General features: G+C 45.2%; 1 protein-coding gene across 1 annotated transcript in view; it reads right to left on the bottom strand.

The window, feature by feature from the left end:
* cacna1g (calcium channel, voltage-dependent, T type, alpha 1G subunit) overlaps positions 1 to 16452 on the bottom strand; it is a 178475-nt gene that overhangs the window by 19380 nt on the left and 142643 nt on the right. The window contains exons 25-28 of the mRNA XM_079293010.1: positions 15670 to 15795; positions 15457 to 15546; positions 15057 to 15249; positions 13294 to 13344 (exon numbers count right to left, since the gene is read on the bottom strand). Of these exons, the coding sequence (XP_079149136.1) occupies positions 13294 to 13344; positions 15057 to 15249; positions 15457 to 15546; positions 15670 to 15795 (460 nt within the window). The remainder of the gene's footprint in view (positions 1 to 13293; positions 13345 to 15056; positions 15250 to 15456; positions 15547 to 15669; positions 15796 to 16452) is intronic.

The following is a 16452-nucleotide window of genomic DNA, read 5'->3' as shown; positions in this document are numbered from 1 at the left end:
CAAGGAAAAGAACAAAACACGGGAGAAAAGTTTTCCACACTCCATCCATCACTTTGTTCCCCACCGCCTTCCTCCATCCAGAGAGGACGGATGGACGGGCTGGTAGATGAGGATGAGGAAGAGAGAGGAAGCTTGCACTATCTCTCATTTTATCAGTGAAGGAGAGGCTCTCGGTCACACAGGAGGGGTAGCGACGCGCACATACGACACACACCCTGGGTGCTGTGAGCTCTCCCTCTCTGCCCAATTATCCCAGGTGTGCTGCTGCGTGTGTGTGTGTGTGTGTGTGCAATACATGGTGTGTTTCCCTATCGTATCTGTGAAACTCTCCCCAGAGATCGGGGAAGGCAGGGGAGCTGTGTAAGCAGACTCCGTTAACAGAATACCGATCCATTGCTGATGGTGAATGTATAGATCTGCGTCTTTTGGGATTGGAATTCCTCTCTTGAGATAAACCCAATCAGGGGCACAGTCACTACCAGTGGAGAGCACAGAACTCTACAGTGTGCAGGAGTGTGTTGAATTTCAGTCAGTGTAGTGTTCCACCAGTCAATCGCCAACATGAGCTGCCCTGCAGACGCCTGGTCGATATTGAGCTCAATGCTAATCAGTCACCAGTACGCCCCCTAGACTTGACTTGAAATTTCTGTCCTGTCTTTTTCTTTCATAATTTACCCATAAAAGAATTATGATGTGTTCAAATACCGCTGGGGAAAGTCATAAAGGCTATGGGTAAAACACCTTAAGGGGGGGGGGGGGCACAAGGTAGATTTAGTGTGGTGTACTTTTCCACAGTGTTAAATTCGAGTTTCTCTCAAGCAGGGGGCTTATGTACTGCTGCTGAGCTTCAAGTTAATGATTCTACATTCAGGATCGTCTTTGCGCCTGCTGGTAATTATTGACGTTGACGACGAAGGGAGACGAACCTGAACACCGGCGGTTGGCTGAACCACAGGGCTGCCGCTGCTGGAGTTTGGCTGCTCTTGAGCTCCTGCAGAGATGTGCGCGCCAGAAAGTGGAAAATAACGTGGCCTCTGGTGTGCCTCTTGGTCTGGCACTTCAATAAACGGCACTGAAACAGGGTGACATGCTCAGTCACCTGCTTGTTGCTTTTCGCCGCCTCTGGTCCTGGAATTGTCTGTGCAGCAACACTTCCTCGGCTTGTCCGCTGTTTTTATTGATGAGGCTAGACAATGATAAAGCCGACTTAAAGCAATTTGGGTCAAGTCTGGCATGAATCGGGGCGGTTGGGTACGGCCCTTGTGGAATGCAACAACTTGGTTCATTCACTGGGAGTTCCTATTCTACGAGATGCTCCATCATCTTCGGATGAGCAAACATTAGTTTTACTCTGTTCTACTTACCGTCTGCAGGTGCACGGCGAGCCACGCTCAGACACAATAGCACTCCCGTTGTTTCCCCCCCCCCCCATTCATCTAAATATGTTTTTTTTTAAACTTTTTTCTCGAGCACGGTACATCTGCACGCCCATCTACTTTCCCACACCTGTGAAAACAGGGCCAAGAAAGAAGCAGAGTTGAATATAGTATGGGATGTCTGGAATAAGTATGGTAGATTGGTTCGCCCTTAATATTATGGATGGGGCAAAGAGGGCAGGACCGAACAAGACATCGGGGGTTAAGGGAGAGGAAATGGAAGGAACGAGAGAGACAGAAACCTTTTGGCTAAAGTTCAACTCAAGTCTCTAGAGGAGAGGGAAGGGAATGAAGCGAAAGGTGAAAGTTTGAGGAAGCCAAATTACACCGCTGCCCCAATTCTCCTGTTCTCACTTCCACTGCTCTTTTACCTCCTCAGAGGAAAGCGCCTGAGCTGCTCTTAATGAGGTATGGAGTTGACGCCGCTCCTATTTTGAATCGCGCTCGCCTGGCATCGCAGTCATTGCTTTTTTTCCCGAGCAAGGTAGCAACAGATGGGAAAGATATTGAGCGGAATGAAGCAATGATTTAGCTTCCTTTTTGCTGCCTCCCCCGTCTTCGATCCTCTCCTCTCCTTCGCTGATGCGGCAAGCCTCCTCTCTCCGCTCTGATATCATGTTGACAGGGAAGGAGGATGGGTCACAAAGCACAGAGGAGGGTCACAAACTGCAAACCTCTCTGTACAGGATTACAGGAAGCCTGCTCTCTGCATCTCCATCCTCATACTTCACACCAATTCTGTGCACATTTAACAGACCGTCCAGGACAATCATCTCATGGGGACTTCCATCTCCTTACGTTAAATACCCGCACAATCTCTCGAATCTACAATGGATGTATTTTTTTTGTTTGTGACATTCTTAGATGACCCACAAAAACAAGCTCGGCTGTCCATTTTTGTAGTTTTATGGCCAATGTCCACTTGATCCTGCTGTGACGTGTCGTGGCTGCCGGGTATGATCCGCTGCCATTCTAACCGTTGTTGACATGAGCGTCCACTTTCTGCGGCCCCCTGAGTTTCGGTTGCCAGTCGCTCTTTTAGCAGCTGACCTTGTGACTCTGTATCTGTAACCCTGTCACTTAGCAACCATGGCAACACATTTGTGTAACATTTTCTTCTCAGACGCGGAGTGACACCGGAAGTGCCTTTGTCGACATGCGGTTACTAAATCATGGCTATGAACCAATCGGATTGCTTGATCTGAGCTTCATCGAAATGTGGACGCTCTGTTTGTGAAATGTTTGCTGTGGACACTGAAACAGCGACGGAGCCACGACTGAGCCGGAGCGCAACTGGAATGAAAAGCAGCGGGATCATGTGGACATTTTAGGTTTCCTGAATGACTTTACAGACAGTAAGGAGATCGAAGAACCCCCCCATTGAAAGTCTGCCTGAGGTCCGACGGACAACAAGAAGGAAAAACTGTGTCAGAGAAAACAAAAGACGTAAATAATTCCCTGTCCAAAAACAACCCCAAGAGCCTGATTCCTCCTTTTGCCTTTCCAGTGTACTCACCTTCCCCTTCGTGGACGCCTACTCTCAGCTCACCTTTGGGGGGTGACGATTAAGGGCCGGAGATTCGGCCTGGGAGTTGCTTTTGGACGCGGCCACGCTCAAAAACATAATCCATACATTTCCGAGGCGGTCTTTGTTGGGAAATACAGACACAGTAAGGGTCCTCGGTTGTGGTTGCAGATGAGTAGGGAAAGGCACAGTACAGCACTGCGGCTGTACTGTGCCTGTGTGGGTGAGACCATGTTGGGTTGGGTTGGGTTGGATATGTGGAGAATGGGTCTGGAACGGAGTGGACCTACAGCTGTCCAGAATGTGGTGATCACGTGGCGGTGTCTGCAGTGGGTTGTGAAGTGGAAAGGATGCTGTGCCAGCTACTCCGATGGAAAGGAGGCCTCACCATGAATCTCAGGAAAACACGAGATACCGCTATAGCTTCGATTCATTGGTGCAATGGTTTCTGCTTAGCTGGATCTCCTCGGAGTGTCTCTGAAGGCTTTATGGGCTTGGTAGTTCCATCAGAGATTTACGGATATTGGAATATTTTCGTAAGAAGTGCGGATAGGTATGGCTGACGGGAAATGGATGAGATGTAGGGACTTATTCAAGTTTGGAACCCACATGATAAAAAGAGAGGGCAGGGCACGGACCGTAAAAGCAGCAGCAGTGCACTTCAAGGTAAATGATCTGAATGGAAATGAGTAAAGCGTCCGTGAGAAACGTTTCTATTTTCACATTTCTGAGGCAGCAGTTTGGTTGGATGCTGCGGCGGCTTTTACGCTCCCTGTCCATGGTGAATGGCTCAGCAGTAAACCTCGAGACTCAGTGTCTGCCAGGAGAAATGTGCCAATGTCAAGGACCGGACATCCAATTTAGAAATCCAGCAAACACTGAGTCGAAAGAAAAAGAAGAAACGAGAGAAACATTTGTCAACACAAACAGTTGCTGTCAAACAATCCAAAACAAAAAGATTTAAGTGGAATTCCCCGAGTGCTCTGCTGCCTTGCTTAAACATCCAGCAGAGAGGAAGAGACACGGAAACAGAGAGAACACAGACAAACAATAGAAGAGAGAAATGAATTAAACTGGAGGACAACAGAGAGGAGCCGGAGAGCAAATTGAGTCCAGAAGAAAACAGGCAAATAAATAAGGAAACATGACATCATTCAAAATGACAGGGCATGAAAACACACAATCACACACATACAAACACACACTCATCTGCACTCTTTCACACACACACGCGCACACACAAACACACATAGTGCTGGTTCACATAGTAGACCGACACACCTCTTTCTGAGTCATACTTGAGCAGGATGGACCAATTGAAATGGGGGACTGAATGGTGAAGGCAAGCGATTGGACGGCGTGAGTGGAGGGCGGAGCAACAGGGATAACAGTGATGACAAGGTACAGACCGATGGGAAGCTTTATAACAGTATAATGGCAAAGTCTGTTCCCCTTTCCTCCTTTTGCGGAATCCAAGTTTATATCCAGAGCAACGACATCAACACAGGCCCTGTCAACTGTGACGCGCAACTGGAAAGAAGAAGTCCTCGTAATATAAATGATATTCATATCTCAGCCTTCCTTGGTTAAAGGCTTTTTAACTTTCAAGTGTCCCGATTTGGACCTGTTCTCCCCCTTCAAGCACGGTAAATACAGAAGACCAGACACCGGACATCATTTAGACGATGAGTTTAAGAACATCAACGCAGAACCGGATATCCATCAAAAACAGATTAATCTTGTTATGTCTCATGTGTTGAAATTTGCTTGGAAAAAGGTAAAGAAACAGAAATAAGACAGTGGGAAAGAGGAAAGGTAAACTCTAGAGAGAGACTCTGTGAGCTGAAATCTGCTGACCCGGATTCATAATTCTCACTCACGGGACACCATAAAAATGTCTTTTCTATCCGACTTTTGACATCCGATCATGCCGGGACGCATGCAGTGTAAGGTCTGTACGCCCCGAGACGTGCGTGTGGACAGACGAGTGTAACCACAGCCTTAGTGCTGGTCCTGTGTCAAAGTCCTCTTTCATCTTCATCATATTCAGTCAACCTCATCCTGACAAGTTTGAATCGACGAAGAGTCTGAGCATTCAACTTTGTCAAAGAAAAGTGTAACAATTTTAGTAGCACCGGAAACTGAACGGCTCTACTGAAAAATAATGTTGACTCCTCTGTTTTTTAGAAAATAATGACAATAAAGAGACAATTTATTTGTTAAACTACATTTTAACGGTTTTTCGTCAACAATATTGCATGTTGATATAATATTAGTCGTTTTTATGTGGTAGGTCCCTTCTCGCTATGTGGTAGGTCCCTACTGATTGGCATTACAATTTTTCGACATTGATGACATTTATGCTTCCCAAAGAATAACGCTTAGCGACTTGGCTGATCCTGTGACTTTTCCTCTACAGCGCCACCATTCGGTAGATATTACTGGATTTGAGCGAAACATCTCAACAGCTGTTGGCCTGATCGGCAATTTCGGTCCAGACATCACCGTTCCCCTCGTGGAGAGACGCAATACTTTAACTTCTAATCTGCAGCACTACAGTAGGACACTGCCTTCTGCTCTGTGCCGTTTTCTATTTGATATTTCTGCAGATGAAATATTCATTGAGAAAGTTCCCCTAATGAAACATTCATAGCGAGCGTTGTTTGGGGCAGTTCTTCCTCCCGCAAAATACGAACAGCTTTTCAATCAAACTATACACTGTACGTTCATTCACAGCAATTATTCATGTTATAACGTTCCTTTTTTTGGTGGAAATTAATGAGCTTTATACGTCATTGTGTTACTTTCGATTTTCCTTTGCAGGCATATCAACATCATCCATTAGTTTCCGTTTCTGTCACAGCACATATCCATCATCAGTCCTTCGTGCGCCATGTTTATGACGAAATTAATATATTTCAATGTCTAGCTTGCTCGCCGATATGAAACCGACAGACACCCAGTGGCACACCCCCAAGCAGTTCCAGTAACATGGCTTCCAGTCGCCGCTGACTCCCAAAAGTTATGAAAGATTCATCACATTTGACTCTGCACTTAACACTGCCACCTACACCATGTGTGGCATTCAACTTTTACACCGCTAGATCTGCCTCTTTGAGACTTTTTGCCAAGGTACGTCACTCTTTCTGTGCCCCCCCCCCCCCCCCACACTGAGATGTTTCCCTCCTCCTCTGCCCCTCTCTGTTATTCGCCCTGCTCCCTCAGGGACTGCTGTTATTAATCACATCTCTACAACAGAGGAATAGAAGAAAGAAAGGGGAGCAATGTGAAACTTCAGTCAGATTCATCTCTGTTAGCTCTGACCCAGATACAGCTAAGGATTGCCGCCAGCTGGCTTATGTGTGTGTGTGTGTGTGTGTGTGTGTGTGTGTGTGTGTGTGTGTGTGTGTGTGTGTGTGTGTGTGTGTGTGTGTGTGTGTGTGTGTGTGTGTGTGTGTGTGTGTGTGTGTGAGGCAGTAGATGAAGAACAGCTATTCACGGAATGTAAAGCTGCTTTGCATTTACCCACACTTGTGTTTTTGGATGTCTCTGTGTCTGTGTGTGTGTGTGTGTGTTGCTGATGTGTGAGGAGATGATCCTATTATCCCCATGTTGTTGTTGACTGCTGTCCGTGTAGCGACAACAGAGATTAGCAGCACAACATATGAAAGGACTTTGTTTACCGACCTCAAGGTGATGAGGATTTATGAATCTACGAATGGAGAACACAACAGTCACATTGTCCGCATCAGCCGCTGACTCCACTACCGGCACGTTGTGAGCTCACTTTCTGCAAATGACAACACCATCCTGGAAGTTTAAAGCCCGATTCTACTTTCTTACTGACTGTAAAAGTGACTGACCTGAGATGTAGAGGCTTACATTATGCGGCGGCTTAGCGTAACATTTACGTATATTTTGGGTGGCCTTAAAAAAAAGGTTCAAAAGGTTGGAAAACTTTGCAAACCTCAAAGTAAATCTGACCTGTATTTGGGATTATTAAAGTTTGAAAAATACTTCTTTCCACGGTGAAGTCTGTAATCCTAAATGTAAGACTGGAGTATTCTAATTAGGTTCAATACGAGCGGATGTTGTGCAGGTATGTTCAGTCAATTCATCACTTCTTTTATTACTTCGTCGATATTCATATTTTTGATTCGCATTAAGACATAAATTGCACCCGTAAAGATAATGTGCTGCTGTTTCGGAGAATAGTATGCTCCACAATCGGCTTGTTCAATTTAAAAACAGCTTAGATCAGCATATTTTTTATATTTGTTCCCGTCAGTGATCGCTAGCTTGCGGTCTTCGTCCTTGGCTTAGCTGGTGCAGCGCTACGTTTCTTGGCATGTTACTGCCATCGATCAATTGTTGATCAGCAGAGGAGCATGAAACAAGTGGCAGGATTGCGCATGGAGTCACCCGAGCGCTTGAGCGAGTGCACGATACACACAGACTCACCGAGCTTTGAGCAAATTAAAAACCGTGTCTCTCCGACCATGTCTCTGAAATATGAGTAGCCTAACTGTGCTGTGTCTGAATCCATGGCGCTGTCCGTGGTGCTGAAGTAGCAGACGGATTTGTAAACGCGACTTTTTTCCCTCGGAGTCTCGCCATTTTCCTTTCAGTTTCGTCTTGGATCTACACTATCATCTAAACTATATATACCAACCAAAATAGTCGTTCATGGGGAGGTTTTGTTAGTCACAGGTGAACAAAACCAACCGGGTTTGAAGCGGTTTGATTGGGCGTGCTCGCACGCGGGCAATGCGATGCAGAGTCCTACAGATTCATGAAAGGTAAGCAATGAAAGAAAAAGACAAACACGGATGCAAAACAATGCATGTTTTCAAATTCTTCCAAAAGTTGGCTCTGCAAATGTTTTATGAGGAAAGAAAAGCATTCGGTCTGTCGGAAGAGCTGTTGTTGGACTGTCGAGTGGGAGGCTGATTTACAGCAGGCTGTAGGAATAACTGCAGGTTCACTATGTACTGTACTTGAAAATGGATTAGCACAAGAGATGTGGCCTCACTATTTTGCCTCGCAGATCATCCTGGCAGAACAGGATCTAAGGTATACGGTGTGACGGCCATAAACAGTAAATATGAAGATGAATACGCCGTTGGCAGTGCTTGAGGGGTCTCTGTTGTTCTGTCCGCGCACATGTACTCCTCGATAAGATGACTGTCTGGGGCGAGATGTGATGAGAGAGTGTTGTGATGGAGTGCGTTCTCTATCTTATTCATGTGGGGGCTCACCCAGCCGGAGCCGCTCTGGCTGCAGAGTCGATCTGTTCAGCCTGTTTGGGAAGTCGAGGGCCATCTGGTAACATGGCAGAGCCGCAGTTCTCTGACTGGCTTATTGGAGGAGTACCAGCATGGTGCGCAGACACACACACACACACACACACACACTTATATCCAAATGGACTCATTTAATTTATACAGATCTTGTGTGGTTTATATGATGTGGACACCCTCCGAATAATTGCTGGTACTATAAACTCAACATTATTGTCCAACTTCACTTTTTTACTATTACAGGTCTTCCTGCACTGCAACTTTTTGAGTAAAATCAGTACAAGGTGGCATCTTGTACGAGGTTAGTTGTTGTTTTCAACCCTGTCTCCTAGAAATAACCTTTGTCGGTCATCATGTTCAGGGGTTAAGACACGTCCCTTGGGACTGGATGCTATCTATGGCTAACAAACATAACAACTGACATACAGGCAATATAATGAAGTGCTCGTTCTTGGGTGCCTCGACTGTGTGGGTCGTCTCCAAGCGCGCCTGCTGATTAGTAAATACGCTCAGCAGCTGAACAAACGAGGAGACGCTTCTTCGGGAAATCACATTGTTGTCCGGATGGAACAACGATGAAAGAAAGAAATGATGAACAAAAATAAAATAAAAATAGTTTGGTTTGTCCTACAGTTCAGTCCCACATCGAAGCATTTTAATTATCGCCGATCCAATCCGACCAAACCCACCCATAATGATGTACAATATGAAAGCAGCACGCAGCCATAAAACATAAAGACACGTCCTGCCACACGAGGAGATAAACCATATGATGATAAAGTCATAAAGTCACACGGAGCCTTGCACACGCACTTGAAAAACGCTGAACTGACGAGACATTGGAGGTTGATTTACTGTCATTTCTTATCGGCTGTCATTAACTTTATCTTTAAAAGTGCGCTCCGACAGACAACCGATAAATACCGCTCTATAACTTCTATGCAAAATGTTGAGACTGAATGTATCTCGTAAAACAAATGCTCAGTTATAAAATACTTCACTTGTTTTTCTACCTCTTTATCCCAGCCAATAAACAATGATTCAACTTTCATACTTTCATCGTTAACTCAAGGCACTTGGCTTAGAGAAAGATTGTAAAACAATCTTCGATCTTAGAGAAAGATTGTGGTCTGGCTTGATATGAAAAAGACAAGATACAAGATTTAGTTCAGCCAAAAACACGATGTTCCCCTGACCTATTTCAAAGTGATGTTTGTTGCCTGAATCCGAGCCACACACAGAACTCAGGATGTGAACATCAGTCTCTGGTGACAACGTCTTGTGTTTTGAACACCCACATGCAACGTCCGGGCACTACGAGAGTGTGGTGCGTCAAATCGTTCCAACCGAATATAATCCTGGCAGCAACCAGGCTTCCCACAAAATGTAACTGGCAATCAGTAGTATGGAAACACAATTTCTGGCAAAAAGGGTTATTAGCTTAGTAGCACACAGCTCCCAAAGACGATGAGAAAGGGCGCGAGATAAGTTCTAGCTTGTCTAAAGTAAAGCTGTTTCTTCTTCTTCTCTCTTTTACATATCAGTAACCTTTTCAGTTTTTGACAATTTTTCAGACAAAATAGGCAAATGGAAGATGACACTTATTTTCGGACTTTTTGGGACTAAACGGTTTATCAAATAATCAAAAAGAAATACCCACAGATAAAAAAATGTACATTTGTTGCAGCAGTAAAGGCATGTCACATCATGGCTGTCCAAATGCATGTTTAATAGGTTACTTATCTTCTGCTGGTATCGTGTCTCACATATCTACTGTATACATTTCAAACAGCAAATAATAATAATGTAATAATCTTGGTTGCGTGGGGTCATATCGTGTTTTTACACTTCTGAGAAACTGCCACTACCTAGCCTGCTACTGCTGCACACAGAACGCCGATAGACCAGTACAGAAACACAGAGCATCATTACCCTGATGCAAGCTGCCGCCGGTCAAAACATCCAGCATGCCGTCTCTCTGATTGCTCACTGACGGGAGGATATAACACCAAACTATATTTTACACTTTGCAGCAGACATCGTGTGCAGAGTGCTGTAGCTTCTCCTGATGTGTCTGTCACAAGCATTCTCACTGCAAAATGCATGACTCGCCACAACAAGTCTACTCAAAAAGGGAGACACTTCCCATCAACGCTGAGGGAAACTACGCCGTCCTGGACCTGTGTGTGTGTGTGTGTGTGTGTGTGTGTGTCTGTGTGTTAGCCGGTCACTCAACGATTGGATGGATTGCCATGAACATTTGGTGCAGACATTCATGGTCTCCAGAGGATAAAACCGTATGACTTTGGTGCACATTTTGACTTTTTACTGATCTGATGGATTATCACGAAATGTGGTGACACATCAGCATCATGAGGCTCAGGTTTGGAGCTTTCGGTGAAATGTGAAACTTCTGAATGGATTGCCATTCAATTTGGTTCAGACGTTCATCCCCGGCATCTTAGTATTGCCATCGTGAGCATTTTAGCATTCAGCCCATTTACTTGTAGGAGAAAACGATGTGATTCTTGCGTCTGACTCGAGTCCAAGTCCCCACAGCTCTGGTGTGATTACATGTGTTTCTAACCCATGCATGTCGATAGGTACACAGTCACAATTTGAATCTTTGTGTCGATTCGTGCCACGCCACCACCTCTCCCATCCACCCTCATGTATCCCTCCTCCTTCCTCCATCCTCATCTCAGCCAAAATCCTAATGTGCCTCCTCCCCTCTCTTTGTTCCTGTCCTCGGCTAAAGATTAGAGTCTGCACATTTAGACTCAAACGCACTGCGCATGACTCACGTGCACGCTCACACACACACGCACTAGGGCTATCACAAGAAGGAATACAACAGTACCCAGCCGATGCCAAAATTCTGAAAATGCTACTTGAGTAAATACAGTTGTTTGAAGGAGATGTTTTCACAACAATACAAATGAGATATTAGACAGACTCCCTAACACTTGCACCATGTTTTGTTTTTACCGTGCTATCAAAATTGGTCTTGAGAATCCTGTAATTTTGGTAATATTGGTAGCAAGTACTACATTTCTAAAAACATTCCATCCCTTTACACAATCACCTTATTCTCCGAGTGTTGACCGGCCGAACACAAATACACCAGTAACACACTGTGTGTTTTCTCTGTGTGTGTTTTGTGTTCTTGGCACTCCTATAATTGCCTTTGGGTGAAAATAACAAAATGCTGCAAGCCCAAGCGAAATGCAGCACAGGATCAACAATGGGGAGGGGGCGGGGGGGTCCCGCTCGCCTCTCACACAGTCATCCAGACTGAGAGGAGAGGGGATTTGGGGATGAGAGCTGCTCCTGCATATTTAACAACCTGTTCTGCAACTATCTTCCCCCTGACACACTCTCACACACACACACACACACACACACACACACACACACACACACACACACACACACACACACACACACACACACACACACACACACACACACACACACACACACACACACACACACACACACACACACACACACACACACCATCCAGCACATGCAAGTCTACCCTCCAGGAATGCGTACATTTTTACAGAGATTGCACCTGGTAATATATGGGCGAACAAAGACATATGCCTCTAGCACAACGCACAAACGTTCATTCGTTAGGTAAAGGGGGCTCTCAGCTCTCACCTATCACAACAATACCTGAAGCTGATCGCCATGGAAACAAGTTGCGACAGTTCAACCATGTGTCCAAGAAAACCAGTCGGTGTGCTCAGACAGACCTGAGACGACCTTTACGCCCAACAAGAGCCAACCGCTGTTCACAAAGCCGCTGCGGTCTCGCTTAATCACAACTTGTACTGCTGTGACCTTTTTACAGTGTGTTGTAGTAAATCAGCCTTTAGGTGGAGATGAATTCATGCAGTTTGGCCAGAGCGTTAACTCTATTTCAGCTCGTGATTCAATCATGGCTACTGATGCACGCCTGATAAACTATAAGTAGATTGTTCTCTTTGTAAGCGACAACAAGCTATTTGGAGCCAACGCTGTGGAGACTGCAGCCAGAAAAACGAGTTGGATACTCGAATGCAGTATGTTGCATTTTAATTTACTGTGAATACATTTGCATATTTTGGCGCCGGGCATCTTAAATTAAGCTTTTAAGTCGAGCACTGACTCAAGGGGAAAATAACAGAATGCTCTTGATTGAATTGCTGTGGTCCAATGCCCTTTAATGGAGGCCAGTGACTTTCAAAAGAGGAAATGTTAGCAACAGGGAGAATCTGTTCGTCCAAGACGGCTCCATTTTGTACAGACATTCATGGTCCCAAGAGGAACGCCAATGACTTTGGTGATACCCTGACTTTTCATCTAGAGCCATCAGCAGGACAAAATGATTCTCTTACTCAAGGAAATAGCTCAACATCTACTGGATGGATCAAAGCTCGAGTCTTGTTACAACCTGTGTCTCTTGCCCTTCACTTCCCAGATTTCAGCAATTCGTTTGCTGAGCACCATAGTATCACAACTAACAGAAAAGATGGATATTACTACAGAAATGGGCCCAAGATGTAGTAAACTGGAATTGTTCTTCAATGTGTACTGAAAGAATTATTGGACCGCAGTGCCCTTGATTTATAAGGAAAAATACGCTCTGGAATCTTTTACCCAAGTCCGACATTTGTTGCACATCAGTACCCTTTCCCTGTCTCACCAAGTCCCCATCTCAGTTTCCCTGCCAACCTAACAAGACAAGAGTCTCCTTCTCTTGTGGTGGTGGTGGTGCAGCAGCGGTGCAGTGCCATGGACTGTGGATGGATCGCGGAGGGTGTGGAAGTGCTGTGAAAGACAAAGCCACGACAGAGAAAACAGGTAACAGCACGTCCAGCGGACTGAGAGCTGATGGGAGAGAGGCAGGGGGGCGGGAACGCGGGATGGGGCCCTACCTCCCGTGATCATTGAACTTAGAACCCTAGCCACCATGGTGGGTGGTCGTGGTTGGTGGTGGTGAGGGTTTTGAAGGGACACACAGAACATGCTGAAAACTCTGTACCTTTCAATGTGCCTTCAGAGAGTGCCCAACTCACCCCCGGAACCAATAAATCTAGAGGAATGAGACCGTGTTAGTCAGACAGAAGCAGAAGAAAGCAAGGAAGGAAGGTTGACTGAGAGTGTTGAAACAGGAGAGAGTCAAAGAGAGAGAAAGAGGGAAAGAGGGATGGAGTAAGGCCAGAAGGAAGTGATGGCAGATTAAGCTGGTTTATGTTCCTACGTTTTGTCTTTCCAGTGATTCTGAGTCCAGTTCTTTGGATGAACACTTTTTTGTTTTGGAACAACCAGGAATCCGTTTACTCTCAAACCAAAGTTCTTGAACCAAAGCAGACATTTATAACCGCCTTACAAACCGTATCCTACTGACTTGCACCAGTAAGCTGTCTCTTTCTATAAGCAACCAGCCTTTATGTCTTGCTATTTTAATAAACCAACATCTCGTCTTGTTTTTCTCCCTATACCGTACCGGAAAAGGTTTCCTGGCAAAAATACCAAGCCAGTAAAAAAAACAAAAACCTTTTCAACCAAAAAATCAGAAAAGGAAGAAGCAAAAACAGGGAAACGACTTCAAAATATGAAAGCATTTGTGTGCTTTCAAGAGAACAAGGGGCCTCGAGGTATAAAGTGTACATGTGTTCGACTAAGGGAGCAAGGGTCTGGGAGAGTTTCTCGATTGGTTGGATACCCTTGGCAGACGCCTCCTGAAAAAGGAAGATCAATTTCCATATGTATTTCTCAAGAGTTGGATGGAAACATTCCTATTGTCAAATACAATATTCATGTCATATCGACGGACCTTTAAGAAAACAATAATGTCCACTGCTCCTTGTAGAAATTTAATAAAGTGCCTTTGGATTAAGCGGGTAAAATGCAAGTACAGGCACTAAATCCACAAAGAGTCTAATGCTAGCATTTATTAGCACTTGTGTTTCTGTATATAGGAGACAGTGGAAAGTATAAAAACCAAACCAAGCAGTTTGTCACCAACTCCTATACAGCCAAAGGGGAGGGGGAACGGGCAGGGAATTAGCGCTGACTCCTACAAATCTCACCCAAATGGATCTCAGATCTTAGCGACAGGAAAACTACAGGGCAAACTCTTCATTGTCTTCCAGATTTGAGTCTATCCCTGCCCCCTCGGCTGTACTAAACCACATGCAGAAGAGGGGAAGGGAGGGGGGTCGTCTCGTTTTCGTTTGTAGCGATTAAATGTTCATCAACTCCCCCTCCCTCTAGCTCTGTATACCCACTACCATGCAAGCCCCGTCTGTCAGCACTCACTGGGCATGCTCCAAGGGGCCATCCCAAGCACGACGTTCTATGGAAGACCAGGCAAGGTAAGGGAGGAGGGAAGGGGGGGGGGAGGCTAACGCCAGGGGTCAGCTGTCCTAGCTCTGCAAACCGGCCGATTATGGAAGCTTTTCTTAAAATCCAACTTGATCAATTTGATGGTGGAATTGAAGAAGAGCCTCTACAGTCTGCAGCAGAGTCAGCAGAGCCATAATAGGTGACCATCGGACAAAAAGTAGCCGACGGACCTACGAGGAAAGGACAAGAGGATGGTCGCGGGAAAAGGGAAGGTTCTACCGCAGAATAGCAACTGTAGTTGGTACTAGCTCACTAATTGCGTTCTTCCGAATTCGGCCAAACCAAATTAAAAAAGCAAAAAAAAAGGAAAAAAAGAAGGCTCAGGCTCAGGCTCAAATCAAGCAGGACTCAGAAAGATGTGGAAAGACTACCGACCAGCCAGCTCCTTCTCCTTACTCCGTCTCTTTTTCTCCATGCGTTTCAGTCTCTTTTCCTCCCTGCGCTTGGCCTCGGCGGCCTCCTGGTGGCGCCGGCACTTGTGGAAGTTCTCCACCACGACGCCCACGAACATGTTGAGCACAAAGAAGGCCACGATCAGCAGGAAGGAGATGAAGTAGAGCAGCATCCACGGGTTGTGGTTCATTACAGGCTGAAACATACAAAGGGACACAAGAGGATTTTGGAGGCATTTACAGTGGAAGCCTGTTTTCTGCATTCTAACTTATAAATAACTTTAACATTAAATGATTTGGAGTGGATGGCCCCAAATGATTTTCTTCACACATATAGATACATGGTATGGGCTATGGAGCTACTTTGCAGGTGTGTTTTTGTGTTCGACGTTGAATATGTTTACCTGTTGGTCAACTCCTACAGCGTCGAGTCCGTTATACATAATGTCCACCCAGCCATCTTTTGACGCCAGAACAAACAGAGACATCAAGGCCTGAGAGAGAGAAAGGGAAGACACAGTGTGATAGAGATACATACTACACTGAACTGTTTGCAAAAAGCTAACACTGAAGCAGCTCAACAAAACCTATTTGACCGGGAACATCCGAGGCCTCACCTGTCCCAGGTTGTCAAAGTTGTACTTGTGTCTTTCCCATTTGTTTTTGTTCAGCAAACAGTCTGACTTGTTGGTGATGTTCATGATGTCATCTCCCACACAAACGAAGAACTTCCCTTTGAAGAGCTGGGGAGGAAAAACACAGACTTTCCCTTCATTTCACAGTGAACCGCAACAGAAAAGTGGTTCATAAAAACAAATGATGCCATTTGTGGAAACTTTGGTTTCACTCATATCATCCCATAGTATATATTTCCAGAAAATTCATAGTTTAAAAAAAATGTATCAGATTTTGTTTTTAGTACCTCTATGAAACAAGTCATGTTATTATTTCGTTAAAAAAAAAAACGATGCACAAGAGAGCTCCAGCTGGGCAACCTTTTATTGACAAAGAAGTCTGTTCATTTCCATCCTGTTAGCTGCAGTGAGACCAGCTAGAAGTCTGCAGCTGAAGTTCAACTCCGGTACTGAAGTGTGAGTGAGAGGTATCACTGCTCAGGGTGGAGAGAACAGCAGAAACGCTTTCCCAGAACGTTGAACTCCCTGTTTTGCAGTTAAACCTCGTTTAAGGAGTTTGTTACCTTCAGACAGAGCTCAGCTAAGCTACCCGGCTTAGTACAAGAGAGAACAATTGCTGCTTGGTATAAAATATGTCACAAATAAATGAGAGGTCACTGAATGACCGCACTCGTCCTGCCAACATTTAGCACTTTTTCAACACCGGAGGTGCAGTGAATTCTATGGGAACTCTTTAGTGAGTGACAACTTCCAATCCCCACTTCA

This window comes from Melanostigma gelatinosum, assembly GCF_949748355.1.
Source record: "Melanostigma gelatinosum genome assembly, chromosome: 21".
In the NCBI taxonomy this organism is placed as follows: domain Eukaryota; kingdom Metazoa; phylum Chordata; class Actinopteri; order Perciformes; family Zoarcidae; genus Melanostigma; species Melanostigma gelatinosum.
The sequence above is the reverse complement of the archived record's forward strand: the minus strand, read 5'-3'. Positions and strand labels throughout refer to the sequence as shown.